Source organism: Strigops habroptila, chromosome 8 (assembly GCF_004027225.2).
Source record: "Strigops habroptila isolate Jane chromosome 8, bStrHab1.2.pri, whole genome shotgun sequence".
Taxonomy (NCBI): Eukaryota; Metazoa; Chordata; class Aves; order Psittaciformes; family Psittacidae; genus Strigops; species Strigops habroptila.
This window is the reverse complement of record NC_044284.2, coordinates 9484760-9500928: the sequence shown is the minus strand read 5'-3', so window position 1 is coordinate 9500928 and position 16169 is coordinate 9484760. Positions and strand designations below refer to the sequence as shown.

Below are 16169 nucleotides of genomic sequence, written 5' to 3'. Positions count from 1 at the left end.
GATTTGTATCCAAATTCAAATGAGGCCAGACGTGAAAAGAAACACTGGTGCCTTGCAACTGTGGGACTGCAACAGCTGCACTAACAAATGGAACAAGCACAGCAACCCAAACCAAGGAGAGAACAAATCTTACCATCTCCCTCTATCACGTGGCTGCAGTTGTAGCAGACATCTCCAAAGAGCTGCACAGCAAAAGAAATAAGAACAGGAACTCATGTTACTGACTACTCATGGTCCCCAAATTACACAGCTGGTGTGAACATTAAATCCTAACAATCAAAGAATTCCCAGTCGCAGCAGCACCCAGATACATCAATTTAAATCTTCTGAATAACTTCTCATACACTTGCCAAACAGTTTATGTTCCTTTGGATCTCATACCACTAAATACTACAAAACCTTTTTTGTTGATGCCTCACACTCTACCACTGTTATGTTATCTTAAATTCCTGTACATGTGGCAATTTGGAGAAAAAAGGATCAGTAGAGTATGATACTTACTGTAGACAAACATCTCCTGTTGCTCAACTACAATCATCAAAGTAAAACCTTGAGCTACTTTGAAAACAGTAACACTTATATGAGACTAATTTATCTGACAGAAGAAAACACCAAACTCATAGCTGTTCAGTAGAGTCATACAGAAAAACTAGGATTTGATTGGCTTTGGAAACACTATTCTTATGGTTTAGACAGCACAACATTTATCTGAGGTCCATGGAAGCAAGTAATTATCAAAGACCACACAGATAGTTTTGGAGTAGAATTGCAGGGATTTTAATCACAAACCATGGCCAGTTTTTATATTCTGTCAATTGCACAAAGAAAAATTAACATCCCCAAGACATTTTTATTCTGTTCTCAGCATCACTTTTCACATAAAGAAAAACTATTTTTTCTGTTAAATATCAACTGCTTAATATTGTATTGCCTCTACACATTCAGATTATGCAAAATCTGCAGAGCTTTGCAAATGTAAAATGCAAAAAAGCATTTACAAGACAGAGCAAGTACCTACGGGATAGATGGCAGACTCACCTGGTTATAGTGAGTTTCACAATAAGCCAGTCCTTTTTTCTCATAGTGTCGGTGACCCAAGAATGGCTTCTCACACTTGGCACAAACAAAATGCTGTAATATAAAAAAAGACATTCAGCAGCAGGCAAAGCAACTATTCCATCACCAGGGAAGAAATTGGATGGTTACAAATCATGGCTCAATATGAGGCACTTAAATCACAGAATCACAGACTGGTTTGGGGTAGAAGGGACCTTTAAGCTCATCTAGTTCCAACCCCCTGCTATGGGCAGCGACACCTTCCACTAGAGCAGGTTGCTCCAAGCCCCGTCCAACCTGGTCTTGAACACTGCCAGGGATGGGGCAGCCACAGCTTCTCTGGGCAACCTGTGCCAGTGTTTCACCACACTCATAATAAAGAATATCTAACAGCTCATCTAAATCTACACTGTTTCAGTTTAAAACTATTAACACTTAATGCTCAGACAAGAAAATCTTTATAGAAGCAAAAGGAAAGAGGAAATATTTAGTCTACTATGGCAATTAAGAACTGTAGTAAAGATAGGTAGAAGACCTGCTGAAAGGGCAATCATTTTGTGTCTTTACTAACAGACTTGCAGACCATTATCTTGTTTGTTTCAGAGAGGAGAAATAGGAACATAAAACATGGCTGGTATGAATGTACTTTAAATCAGCAGCATCTCAGTTCAAGCCCTAGGAGGCTTAAATCACTAAAAAACTTCAGAACAAGCTATGACAACTCAGCTGAAAGTTACAGAAAGAATAAGCTGAAAAGGCTTAAAAGCAAGAATTCCACTGGCTTTGCCTACACTACAAATTTTAACACTGTTATGAACCTGTTAACTGAGGTTGGAGAGGATATATCCAAGTACATCGTAGTAAATAGGTAAATTTATCAGTAAGTGAAGGTTGGTGTATTGGGTTTGCATGGCCAGGTTTTGGTAGTGGGGGGGGCCACAGAGGTGGCTTCTCTTCCAAAATGTCTCCTGAAGGAAATTTCATATTCAGAGGGGCCTCACCTCAACATGCCATTGCTTTCCCAGGGCATTGACCACCCGTCCCTCAATGGGCCTGCGGCAGGCTCCACATATGGGGATTCCCATCTTGTCATGGCAGGGCAGGCAATACAGTTCTCCCTTCAGTTCCCGGGCCTCAGCAGTCAGCTCCTTCCTAAAAACACAAACATGGCACTGAAGTAAGAACACCAAGTGAAGCTCTTTAACGTGCAATATGAAGTTTTGGAAGACTAAACTTGAAAGCTAACCCTAACCCATGGAAATATTCATGCTACAAATGTAGACACAGTAAATTAAGCCACTGAAACACAGTTATTGTCAATTCATCTTTCTAAAATTGTTTGCTCAGTTTGCCAGACAAGAATATGCATGGAATATCATGTCTTCAGACAGACGCTCTGGCAGAAATATGAGGTGCACTCACATGGAACAATCATGTGTCATGCAAAGACTCAAGTGAATGGGATAGCTCAGGTACAAGGACCATCCTCGTCATGCTCAGCACTGAGCCATTTACTTTATTCTTCAGCACTGTTAACCAGTAAGGGCAGTGCTGTGCTCCAGTTATACTGCCTTCATGGTAAGTAATTCAGGTCAGACAGGTATCAGCATGGTAATGGACTCTGCCAGAAGACTGACACAGGTCACTAAGTCATCTTTTTTTTTCTACCCAGGAATGCAAAATTAAACTATTTTGAATAGCCTGGCAACAGCTGTCTCTGGACAACATTATTATCATTGCCATCTGCACACAGCCTTGGTAAGTTCATACCAAGGAACTATTTCCATTTTCAGTATAAAACAGTGTCATTCAAGTTTAGGATAAAAGAACACTGAATGGCAAAATAAAACTGAAGTCTCCGTAGGCTTTCCAAATTTCTTTTGATTTCTCCTCACAGAATTTCTGTTTGTTCAACAATGTGAAGCAGCTAAGTTTAGGACCTGGAAAGGACTGCACTGTTTGACCGTACTGTTTATCTCTTTCCTTTTTAGTCAGAGTTTAGAATATGAGAACATACCCACAGTGGGTGCAGTTGAAGTGATCCGGATGGTAGGAATCATTCCTGAACATCAGAGGCTGCTCCTCAATTATCAGGTGGCACTTCTGACAGATGTACTTGCCCAGTCCCTTAGCTTTTTCACGGTTATGGCATGGCCTGCACAGATGCCTGGTTGAAAGAAAGGAAAATACTTTTTCTTGAAACAACATACAGTGCATGCTGCAGGATGTACTTTATGTAACAGAAGGAGTGTCTTCTTAGGTCAGACTAAACATAGTTTAGTTTAGTATCCTGTCATTTACACCAGTTGCACAGAAAAGAGTATGTGGATGGAGCAGTCACAGAGTTGCATTTCCTTAGAATAGTCTTCCAACATTCTCTGATTTATATCCCATCGGGAACATCAGGCCATCATTCTTCTAGGTATCCTTTCCAGTTCTTCTACAACTTTTTTGAGAGGTGGGCAAGGAAAGCTGGCAACACCCTCTCTCTACTACTAACTATGGGATCCAGCCATAACAGAGCCATTACAACACTGGGAGAGAGTTGAGGAGAGAGAATAAAAAATATTAAAGCAAAACACATTGCTTGAATGCCTTTATCATGGCTGGATTCCTTAGTCTTCAATAGCTAGGACAAGTAAGAGACCACTGAATATGAGCTCTTCTGCCTACAAATTCCTTTTATTCCTAAGTTAAAGAATATAAGGAACTATGAAGTTTTGCAATTTTATGCAGTAAATGTAACTGTGTTCCTATCACATGTTCTAGAACATATTACAAATGCAATCTTGAACAGATAGATAAGCCAAATTTCTGGTAGAAAAGCCTGGGCAAAGCATTAAAAAAACTTCTGTACAGGCTAATGGAATCCACCAGTTTTATCCCAATATTTAGGAGCTCTGAGGAGAAGCTGTTCAGTTCACTTGCCTATTACCTTCCCCTGTAGCTGCAATGCTGCAGGCTGGGAAGAATTTATGATAAAATGAAAATGACAGAGGAACGACTTCTGTGGGGTTCTTTGTCACATAACAGACGAGCCTGCTTAATTCCTTTCAGTGTATCACTATGTGAAACACTCACAGAGATTTACAGGTCATTCTCAAAAGACACCAGACAAAAGGGAAAGTTCAAATGGAAAGGGTAGATTTATGGCTGAAGTAGTGGGATCTTTGCAGGGCCCCTTCCAAAATTCTGCTGTGATGAATCACATACCCTTAGATCCGTAAAATGGGGATACGAATACAACACAGATGTTGTTGTGAGACCTCAAACATTTATGACCCTCAGCTGGCAGGCGCCCGTCTAAGTGCTAAGTATCATTATTATTCTCTACAAATCTGAGTCCTCCTGTCAGCAAGAGTCTCTCTCCAGGGCTGGAACTACTGTCTGCCCAGACGGAGTCCAGCAAAAGCAGACAGCACCCCATTATAAGGAAACATGCAGCTGTGCTCATCTCAGCATAAAGGCATCAATTTTATTCGGCACTGTCAAATGCACAGTAATTATACAGGGCAGGACATAGGGACCCTGAAGCAAGCGTCCTGAAAGAGACCCCTCTCATTCAGCTCAATAAGATGCCTTCAGCCATTTACACTGATAAACCATTATCAACCCCTCCCCGCACACAAACCCTCTCTGCTGTCCCATAGACCCTCCTCTATTGCAAGCAAAGGGAAGCGTTGGACAGGCTAATCTGTTACCATAGCAGCCGCCCCTCTCCCTCTCCCCCTCCCCACTCCCACCATGATGGAATTATCCCATTCTGAAATGTCCTGTTGTGTCTATTAATACCAGACTTCTCCCAAACAATGCTACTCTCCACCCTCCTAAAATAATCAGGGGACTCCAAGAAGTCTGTGTTCACGGCTGGGAGTTCAGTAGCAGCCTTCAGTAGCACCATGAACACTGGAATATTCATACAGTATATTCATATCTATAACAGCAGCAGCAACCCCAGCGCCAAGAACTCAGCTGGGATGAAGACTGCTCTTCAGTGCTGGGGCATCCTCTCCCCTATTCCGTTGTGTGACTGAGCTGATAATGCACTATCAGAGCTAGAAGGTCGCTATATAGAGGGGCTCCCCCCTCCACCCTCAGCAACTCTGCAACTGTGTGCTCATTTGGGATCATCTTGTTTCACTGTTGCTGCTTCTATTTGGTTTGCTGTCATCAGGAGTTCCTCCAGATTTTCCCCAAAAGGACCCTATACTTCACCCATAGGACTGCAGTGTAAAGAGGTAAGAGACAAACTTCTGTTAGCAGAATAATGAAAGAGTTTTCCTAATAGCATTAGTTTTAGCTGGTATCAGTGAGATGGAAAGCCACACACAGAGGTGCTATATTGGAAATATTTGAAACTAAGAACTGGCAACATTTTTTGAACTTCACAGAATAATTTCCTCACTCTTCTTTACATAACTGCTCCAAAATATAAAAGGTACTTTTTTTTTTTAGGTACTTCTGTACCTAAAGTACATCCATTTGTGCCAGGAAAGCTAACAGTTTTATGGTATGTCCAGTGCTCTCTGACATTGCTTTGATGCTCACAAGAAACAAACATTTCAGCTGAAGGGTGGGAGGCTCAGCAGGGAGTGATTTTTCAGGAGAATAATTTTGGTCAGAATTCGACTATTTCTAACGAGTACTTCCAGTGAAAGACATTTGACAAAGACACTATAACCATAATCATAGAATAATGCAAAATAATAATAAACCCCCACAAACTAGCATAATCCCAAGCCAGAAACTGCTCGGGCTGAGAGCAAGTACGGGAATTTCTGCTATCCACTACAAACCGTAACATACAGTTCAAATTTATCTGCAGTGGGCATTATACCAAAAACTCCAAACTAGCCAGGTAACTAACTTATGATGAGCTAAATATTTATTCTGCCTTATTAATTGTGTCATTAATAATAGAGCATCTGCTGAAAGAGTAATCAGACTGTGTCTGTACTGACAGCCTTGTGGTTTGTCATCTTGATGGTTTCTGAGCAGAAGAGAAACAGGGCATAAAATATGGTCATTTCAAATGAGCAGCAACATCCCCGTTACAGCTCAGCCCTGGGAGGCCTGGGATAATGGCTCATTCCAGAACAGTGCTCTGTTTAGCAACACGTAAATCACTACATATTCACAGAACACCAAGAGAGCAATCCAAGTGGAAATTATTGGACAGTGAGCCAGACCCCTAAAGGAGTTTTCTGTCTGTGGAGTCAAAGCCTCTCGCACCATATAGCTTTGCAAAAACTACACATTCTAGGTCATTTGGGAAGGTTTCTAGTTTGCTCTTAGCATTTATTCAGTACAACAAGCTTTCTAAGACTTTGAGTGCTTTTTTATAAGCATAACAAACCAGAAAAAGAAAAAACCTAAACATTAAACACATGTATTTTAAATTGATAGGATAAAACCAGGCAAACCAGAAATGGAACTGTAAATAACAGCAAAGGTCTTTCCACACTGCCTACAGAACACAGCTGAAGAACTACCACTTTTTGTAAAGTTGTAGCATTTTGTTGAAAACATACCAATTCTAAAAATAAACCCTGTGACATGTCAGCTTTTATCCCAACCTACTCGAGTGCTACACCACAATTTTCATGTTAACAAACAGAATTGTAAATAAAAAACAAAACCAAACCCCCTTGATTAAAATTCCCTTCTCATTTAAAACCTAAGCAAAATTAAAGAGAAGGCCACTTCCCTTTTCTATGATTTCTGACCAGGCAATTAAAAATACCTCCCTTCACCTTGGTCTTAAAAAGTCAAACAGGTAACAGCAGCTCTCCTATGAGAGGAAAGATTATATATTGAAAAGACTGAATCTATTTCAATTTTAGAATGATAAAGCCTTTCCCTTCCTGACACTGACATACTGGGCTCTTACATAGCTCCAACGTTATCCATTCTACTCCACCCCACAGTATTTTGCAGTGGAACCATGTCCAGATAGATATCAATCACAGACTCAACGTTGTCATCCATGGGGACAGAACTCTCAGCTTTTAAGTCTTGGCTATTCCAAGTCTGGCACTGACACTCAGCTGAATCTGAATCCCAAAGATCCTCCTTATGAAATCAGAATCAGTTCAATGTATCATGCTGCTAACCCCTAGTATTTAGCTTGTAAACAGGGAAGAAGTCTGCTTACTGCTTCACTTTCTGAATGGATTTAAATCATTATCCTTAAGACAAGACACATCCCTATTTGTTCCATTAGGTGACCCTTGCTTCTGCCTTTTCAGCTGGTCCAAGCCAGCATTTACTGCTTTCTCAGTGGTGTCACAATCATGTATAGAGTATTGCTTAGCCATCAGACCACCGAGCACTGACAAGTGTATATGTGTCACCTGATTGCATTTTTCACAGATGAAAAGCATATTTAAACGAAGTGCCTGACACAAAAGGAAGGCTACACAGCCAGAACATCAGGTGAGAGGTACCACTGCAAATTAACAGCCAGTAAAAAGGCATGGTCTCTTTGTATTTCTCCTTCCGTATGCAAGACAAAAATACATATTTAAAGCAATTCCATCCAGGGAGAACAAGTATTTGAGTATGCGATACACATACTATCATATACTTATTTGTGTATTACTATCACATACAAACTTCAAAGTCTTGTGTTCAAAAACACTTGCATGTTTTACTTTATAAGGGACAAATAAACACTAGAAAAAAAAATGCAGGCTCCTCTGCAAACCAAGGAAATTCACATGGAAAACTGCAGCAGGGCATTTTCCTTTTGGACGTGAAAGCAAGATTTCACATGTATATTTTACAGATAAAACGTTCCTTGGAATGAAGGGCTGTGCAAGGTTTCCTTGCACATGCACTTCTAGTAATTGTAAGGTAATAATTTGTTGCCATCTCTAGGATTACAAAGAAGCATGCAGCTGGCAGGAGGCAGTGAGTACCCATACACTCAAACCTAGAGTCTTTATGTGCCATAAACATGCAGAGTACCCAGGCAACGTGTGGTGTCAGAAGGACCCTCTGTGGCCATATGAAGACATTTCAGTTTCTGAATTTCATTCAGTCTCCCTTCTCTTGACTTTTGTCTCTTCAACCGTGAACTAAACAGAAGTGGTGCAGCAGATTAATCTCTAGCTATTGTAGTTTTCTGTCCACCTGAAAGCGACAGCAGCCAAACAAAAGATGGCAATTACCTTGGAATTTTGTTTACATTATCCAGTATATGGGTTTGTTCTTAATCCCATTTTGGTTTCTCAATTAGCCACCAATATTTCTAGACATCTGAATAATCAGTTCTGTTGGGAAGCTGGATGCATTGTGTAATGCCTTGGATCAACTGTCTAATGATGTAAGATTTCAGCATATAGCACAGCTTCTGTCCAAGACTGATAATTTTACCTAACAATGTCAGGAATAATCTTAAAATTTTATCTCAGTAGAGGAAAATGAATGTATTTAAAGATGTATTGAATATTATGGAGAAAGGGTCAACCAGTACAAAATGCAATGGTGAGCACAACTGAAGTGTGCTCACCATACTGAGCACCCTCACAGAGGTGTTACATATTTTAACACCTCTGAGGAACCCAAGAAACAGAGACAATGCTGGAAACTCAGACTGCCTGCATTTCCCCACCACCTACACATACAGATGAGAAGTGTATAAAAAGCCATGGGTAGATGCCCAGAAAATCTTATCACTTTTTGTTAATGCTATTCAGGACCCTGCAGACAACAGAGAGACTATCCAAGATGAGCACAGTTTTACTGAGCTGCTACTTGGAAAAGGCCCTGAATAAGCTACAGTGGAGTTCAGGCTTTTGAGGGAGGAAGAGAGGAGTTATGCTGGGAGAAGAAGCAGCTGCAGGGAAGAATGATACTTTGACAAGTAACTGACAGCATGAGCGTTACTAATAATCTTTCCTGAGTCAATTCAGTGCTTTTTGCTGTTCAAATGAGATGCTACTACTCATCTGAAAAGTTTTTTCCTATATTAGAACTAGATGCATTGCCTTAAACACAGGTCTTCAGACCAAATAATTACCAAAGATTTTTCAGGAACCCTGCAGGCTTTTTTTTTAATAACAGCAATATCTGACCTGTCTTCCAGCTCTTCTAGGAGCAAGACAGATATTCTAAGCTAGGCCACCTTACAGCAGATACCTAGCCTCAGAAAAGCTGACTCATTAGGAGCTCTTCAGTCCTGAATTAGGCTTTCAAATTAGACATAGCAAATACTTTCTAGCTAGATATACAGAACCCACTTCCAGTCTTCCATTAACCAGACATATAAGCATTGCTCTACTTTGTTATTGAGCTCATCTCAGCACAAGTTGGAGACAAGCTCATGATCAGACAGTGGTGATCTGTAGTAGTTCCTTCAACAGGAATTGAGGGTCTGGAAAACCCATCTAAGCAGGAGGTATTCAGAATTTTAATATAAGGTTTTAAACTCAGACTGACCTGTCATATGAAATACCTATATTAGCAAACAATAGACATCACTTATTTCCATGTGTGGCTTTTTGGGGTGTGTTTTGAGGGCTTGTTTTTGTTTTTCTTCACAAAATCAGGCTCTTTTGTAATATACTGTCTCAACTCTTTCAGGGTTTGTTTTTTTCCTTCAAAACTGTTGTGAAAATGAATGGCCCAGCAGATCCCTCAAACTTACTCTTCAATTGCTCAAATCCATCCAATTTCTCTTTGGAAACCTCAGAGCAATGTGGCAAAGAGACACACCTTGAGAACATCCTTTTTGCCACTTTCTACTTCCTGGACTTCATCCTGGCTTTTGCTGGCAATGCCCTCGCTCTTTGGCTCTTCATCCGGGACCAGAAGTCAGGCACACCTGCCAACATCTTCCTGATGCATCTTGCTGTGGCTGACCTGTCCTTTGTGCTGGTACTTCCTACCCGGCTGGTGTACCATTTCTCTGGTAATCATTGGCCATTTGGTGAGATCCCATGCAGACTCATTGGCTTCCTTTTTTACCTCAACATGTATGCCAGTATCTACTTCCTGATGTGTATCAGCGTTGACCGCTTCCTAGCCATTGTGCACCCTGTGAAGTCCATCAAGCTGCGCAGGTCCCTTTATGCCCATTTGGCATGTGCCTTTCTATGGGTTATAGTTGGGGTTGCAATGGCACCTCTGCTGCTCAGTGTGCAGACAGTCGAGATGAAAAACACAACTGTCTGCCTACAGCTCTACAGAGAAAAGGCATCACGTCATGCCCTTGTGTCCTTAGCAGTGGCATTCACCTTCCCGTTTGTTACTACAGTGACTTGCTACTTATTAATCATCCGAAGCCTGAAGAGTGGGAACAGAGTGGAGAAACACCTGAAGGAAAAAGCTATCAAAATGATCATCATGGTCCTGCTTATCTTTCTGATTTGCTTTGTACCTTATCATGTCAATCGTTACATTTACATTCTCCATTACAACGGAACCAAAACTTCCTGTGAAACGCAGCGTATTCTAGCCCTCAGTAACCGCATCACTTCCTGTCTCACAAGTCTAAATGGTGCCTTTGACCCAGTCATGTATTTTTTTGTTGCTGAGAAATTCCGTGAGGCTTTGTGCAATCTGTTTTGTGTTAAAAAGACTGTAATGTTGCCTCAAACGTATGAGGGTAAAACAAATGAAAGCTCACTAAGTGCTAAATCTGAACTGTGAACATGACTCTTGTCACTGCTTCAAGTTAAGAATGCTCTATTCCACCAAAACCAGCTGAGAGCACAAATATGCAGTGAGATAGTACACCCAGAGTCAAACTTGTCCTGAGAAAGGAAGTTCTGTTGTTTTTATGGGACCGCAATTAACAAGAACCACTCTGACAACAGAGATCATGTGTTCCTGTCTTACTGAAACTGCAAACACAAGTACAGCTCTACTGATTTCCGAGATGTGAAACCTAGGGCTGAATACTTAGGAACAGGAAAGGGAGCAAAGAGGCTATTAAACTGATATATTTAAAAACAAAACAAACTAAACTTAACTTCCAAAGCATTCAGTAACAACTCTTCCTCTGCACAATGCATACAGCCTACTTTAAAATTTTATACTGTGCCAGCAGTAGAGATCCACTCCTGAGACAGACCTGCCTGATGAAAGGACAGGATGCCTGCACATTATGTTTAAGTCTCTGAATTCAAAGTGTTTATATATCGTATGAAGAAGATTGATGCTAAATGGTGCAAAGAAAAAAAAAGATCAAAATGCTGCAATGCACCCAACCTGGACTGCAATTAAGACTTAGAATTTTTTACTTCTTCCCAGCATTCGGAGCTGGAGTTGAGCACTAAACTTCACATTTACCTTTTCTATTTGCCCTCTGGCATTGCCTAAAAGCTGCAGGCAGAGGTTGGACAACATTTAGCATTCTGCCTCTTTTAAGTAGCTCCCGGCAAAACATCAGATATCCTGGTAACCCTCAAAGTAAAGAACTGAAAAGGGCTGCTGAGGAATACAGCATTCATCTTAACTACATACTGAATCATAACAATGTGAAACCAAATGGAAAAAGTGAATAGTAAGCATACGAAGTCTACTTTGCCCAGAAGAGATTTGTATCTTTGAGGTGTTTTACACTTATTTTTGGTGACTTCTCTAGCCAGGCTATTCTTTCACTACAGATAAAGTAGGGATTATCTTAACTATCCTCACTGATACAAATTGTATTCAGTGGAATATGCCTGGAAATGACAGGCACGCTAGGGAAGACCAGGTACAATTTGAAGCAGGAAAAAGAACCTCAGAGTTTCCAAAAATATTTCCTACAAGACAGCTTCTATGCTATGGAGATAAATAGTATAGGAAATCATGTGACAGGCAATTTATATTTTTTATGTGCAGATACATACATTCACATATCTCTTTCCAATGCTTTTGGGAATGAACAACTTACTGGTTTAGATTTGGTCCACAAACTATGAAATCAAATATTCTTTATCTTGTTTGAACTGCTTCAATCCTGGCTGCCTTCCCAAAACACCCTCAGTGCTATCACAACAGACCATTCTAACAAGCTTAGGTGTCAAAAGAAAATCAGTTATGCCCAACTCCAGAAACTAATGCAAAGAAGTTGCAGGATGGATGGAAGAGAAAAGGGAATTGAGGACTCCCTGCTGGACAGGGTACATGTATATAACCTTTCTTTCCCTTCTTCACCATTCAGTTAGCGTCAATATAATCTCTAAGAAACTACTAGATTTTGCTCAAGACGTATGAAAGCCCGAAATTAACTATGAATTGAGCAACAGTGTCTGCTAACTGCTGGATTGCTTTATTTTCTTACAATGGTATGCTTTTGTACAAGTGCCCTTTTAGGTTTTTATTTCTTACTTCTTAATTAAATGCATTAATCAAGCTTTAGTACTCATTTTTGTATTTCCATATATAAACTGAATGATTTCAGAAAATCAGGGGAACAGGCTTTGCTGTAATCCTTGTGTTACTCTCTCAGTCTTTTGCTATACCTTGATTTCCTGTTCAGCAGCTTACTTGATAAATAGCCTGCCCAGGATCACATAATCCCTTTTTCTCACTTGCTATTTGGCCTTTTGCTTGAAATTCCTTTCTTTTCCAGAACCCACACACTATCTAATCAAATTTGAGTTTTTGCTTTCTACATGTTTCATTGGATGAAGAATACTATTCTTCACTCCATTTCCCATCTCCTAAGAGACTATTCCTTCAAGCTTCATCTGTACCTTTTCAAGCTTTACCTCTCGGTGTACAACTAAATGACCACCCTCAACATCTCACCACTGTATCAATAACAAACTGATAAAGCTTTCAGAGCTCCTGCTCTGTCTTACCTGCCAGCATTCCTCACAAAACCCAGGTCTGCAAGTGCTACATCGCAGAGCTCACAGCGGAAACATTCTGGGTGCCAGTTGTTGTTCATTGCCTTGATAACACGCCCAATAATAAACTCACCTGCAAAAGGAATGCAACACCTTGAGACATACGCAGAAAACAATCTTATTGAAAGTCTACTGCCCTTTATAATCATTCCACTTTAATTTCACAAGAACTATTACAGTCTAACTTTGAAAAAAACCAACACAAAACAAAAAACCCACAACCACCCAAACCAACCAACTGTTCCCACAACCAGGATACCCAAACCACTGCTGGTATCTCACTTTGTTTCCCCCCAGCGCTCCTGCTCCCTAAAATGACCTCTGCAATGGTGGGAGGTTTGCACAGCCCTGTAGCTGTTACCCCACGGTGTTGACATGCACCACATCTTACCACATTCCCCACAGCAAGGAGCAAACAGCATCTGAAAGTCATGTTCACAGTACTTCCGACCTTCAAACTGGGAACAAAACAAGAGAGAAGGAGCCCTCATGAATAACTGAACTACTCTTATGTCTTGACAGTTCAGCATGACTTTCCACTGAAATGACCAAGTCAAGGTCAGTCAAGTTTTACAGTTCTAGCCCTCCCCCACCTGTTTTTAAACTCCTAAGGATTTTCCATAAAGAAACATCCAGATATGTCTTCAGCCTCATGATGAATTTGTTAAATTAATAGCAATGCTACTGCAAGACAGTAAAAATCTTGAAGTGCCCAAAGCCCTTTTCCTATAGTTGGCTTTAATTTCATTATTGCTTTATTTATTATTACTCATGTAATTCAGAACTACTTCTACATGAGGCTAAAACTTAAAGCAAATTAAGAATGCAGCACATTTAAAACAATGTGTTATTCAAAATATGAGCTTGCACATAGTCTGTAAAAATATTTCAAACTTGTTTTTCAATGGGTCCACCAATTTTGGTTGCCTAATTGGAAAGCTTTGGTGCAAAATGTCTAAAACTAAGACAAAAAAAATCACTTTTGTCGTATGAAATATTAAGAAATATTTTCTATTTTCTTTTGGAAATGCCTCTTACCCAAAGAGCAAACACACAGTTTTTGTCGTTACTGATGTACAGGAAGGAATATGTGAGAAGAAAGGAAATTAGGTCCGAAGCCCCTCCAAAAATAGCAACGAAGGTTTAGGGCTAAGAAATTAAACATGCAAGACAGATGCAAATTCATAGCTCTGACAGAATTTTCCCTAATTCCTTGTATTTTAATGGAGCTATTTCTCTTCCCTTACACACAGTATGCGACCTCACCTCATAAAAAAGTCCATCTGGGAACTGACGAAAACACTGAGCACAGACAAAGCAGTTTTCATGATAGAGCTCCCCATTGCTGTTGACAATCTTCTCTGCAGGATCAAATCGAGCCTGGCAGCGTTCACAGACTGCATTTGCAAGAGCATCGGACATATTACTGGAATAAAGACAAGAGTAAGAACATGAGCAATGTCACAGCCAATCACATGAGTATAATGATATCATCCAAGTTTCCCCAACAACTATGAACACGATTTTTCCACTGCTTTTAACTCCCTTTTACATGAAAAAAGGACCAATGAGTCAATTCAGCACTGACATTAGTTCTAAATAATGTCCTTGCTACTCACACGTGGCAGGATGAGCTCAAGTAGCAGACCTACCTATTGCACGCTTTTGGCTGCTTCCCCAGTCTTTCACTCCATTATGTCATCCTGCTAGTAGCTCCTAGCAAATATCCACCATTTTAAATAAACCAGGAGTTCCAAGAGCAGCAAACACAATGATCCTGACTTCTTGGAATTTCTAGTCTCAGGATGTACACCTCCAAGGATTCTCCGATGTGTAATAAATACTGATACCCCACTGCAGTCTCCCTTTCACTGAAGGAATTAAGAGGGCATTTCCCCCTCTACCCAGCAGTTTATGTGCACAAGATTCATTACAAAACTAACTGCTTACAGTGCCTCTGTCTTCCTGACAAATTAGTTGAAACTGTCAAAGTATTAAAAAGGTATGGAAAGAGAGAAGTCACTCTGGCTGGCTCGGCAAATGCATCAGCTTCATTTCCTCACAAAGTGAGGCTAGAGAATACCCAAGCCACACTTGCAGATCACATCATTTCCTCTATTTACCCTAAAATGTGGAATGACCCTAACCTCTTTCACAAAATTTTCATGCTTGTCATCATGGCAATCCAAGCTCTCTGTATACCAGCAGAATGCAGCTTTAAAATCACATATAGCATGTCCAAACGGGGAGAGAAAAATTATAAGGAGTCAGTTTCTTGTTGCAATGCTATCTTTCTTTTAACCACCAGACTATCCAATAATATAAAAATTCACTATTGTTACACTTTAAGACATAGGAAAAAAATAATAAACTATGCCTTCTGGGCACCTTCTGGATTCTCTGATTGGAAAGACAGCAGTTTTATAACTGGGAGTATAATTTCCAGCATGTTAAAAATCTCAGAAATATTTGTGTAATAGTTTTCCTGAATCATATAACGTATACATAGAATGGAAGATGGCTTGGTTTAAAAGCGGTTTTGCTTTTTGTTCATGTAAAAGCTACTTTGAACTGAATTTCCATTGTTCGTGCTATTCTACAACCTGACATGCTACTTTCCACACCCCTTCATAGAGAACACTAATATAATAAGCATGTTCCAGTAGCAGAAGATTCTCTTTCCTCTGCTCAGAGACACCCTTGCAAAAACACATCACTATTTGTACCCCAGGGCTTTGTGCTCTGAGCACAGCTAGAAGAAGCAGGCGACAGTGCAGGCAGCAGCCTCATGCCCCTGAGGCAACAAAACCAGCCCTGTACTTCAGCTGGCTCAGCTGAGCCAAACGGATCGCATCTGCAGCCTGTACAAACATCCCACACTGTGACCTGGAGTGACCGCTCAGTAAAAATATAGTTTCTTTCTGCCACTGCAATTCCAAGAGTGGCAAAGACCGAGGGGGCTCCTAATAATTGCAAGAAGGGAGTACCGATTAAGCAAAAATTTGTTACAACTTGTTTCCTTATTGTAGTACCAAGGAGCTTTGAAAAAAACCACAAACAGAAATGGACCGGAATTATGGACAAGCAGGAAATCCTATAATTTCATAAACTAGAGATCATAGGTTAAACACAAAACCATCAGTGTTTGCAGCAAAGCCAACAGACCTAATAGGCTTAGTTTTCAATCACTACTCTTTCAGTTACACCATGCAAATGTGTACCAGGACTTGAAAATACAATCTCCCTCCCCACCAAGCATTTTATCTC

At 40.3% G+C, this 16169-nt stretch overlaps 2 protein-coding genes across 3 annotated transcripts in view; one reads left to right on the top strand and one right to left on the bottom strand.

Moving 5' to 3' along the window:
• The window catches only part of LIMS2 (LIM zinc finger domain containing 2), a 32451-nt gene that overhangs the window by 4729 nt on the left and 11553 nt on the right, over positions 1–16169 (bottom strand). For both annotated transcript variants that reach the window (XM_030495996.1, XM_030495997.1), the window contains exons 2-8: positions 14169–14328; positions 13294–13360; positions 12855–12975; positions 3074–3223; positions 2058–2208; positions 1039–1131; positions 134–182 (exon numbers count right to left, since the gene is read on the bottom strand). In XM_030495996.1, the coding sequence (XP_030351856.1) occupies positions 134–182; positions 1039–1131; positions 2058–2208; positions 3074–3223; positions 12855–12975; positions 13294–13360; positions 14169–14328 (791 nt within the window). The remainder of the gene's footprint in view (positions 1–133; positions 183–1038; positions 1132–2057; positions 2209–3073; positions 3224–12854; positions 12976–13293; positions 13361–14168; positions 14329–16169) is intronic.
• Positions 4898–12402, top strand: GPR17 (G protein-coupled receptor 17). Its single transcript, XM_030495995.1, has 2 exons — positions 4898–5294; positions 9643–12402. The coding sequence occupies exon 2, from the start codon at positions 9676–9678 to the stop codon at positions 10708–10710; it is 1035 nt and encodes a 344-aa protein (XP_030351855.1). The 5' UTR covers positions 4898–5294; positions 9643–9675; the 3' UTR covers positions 10711–12402.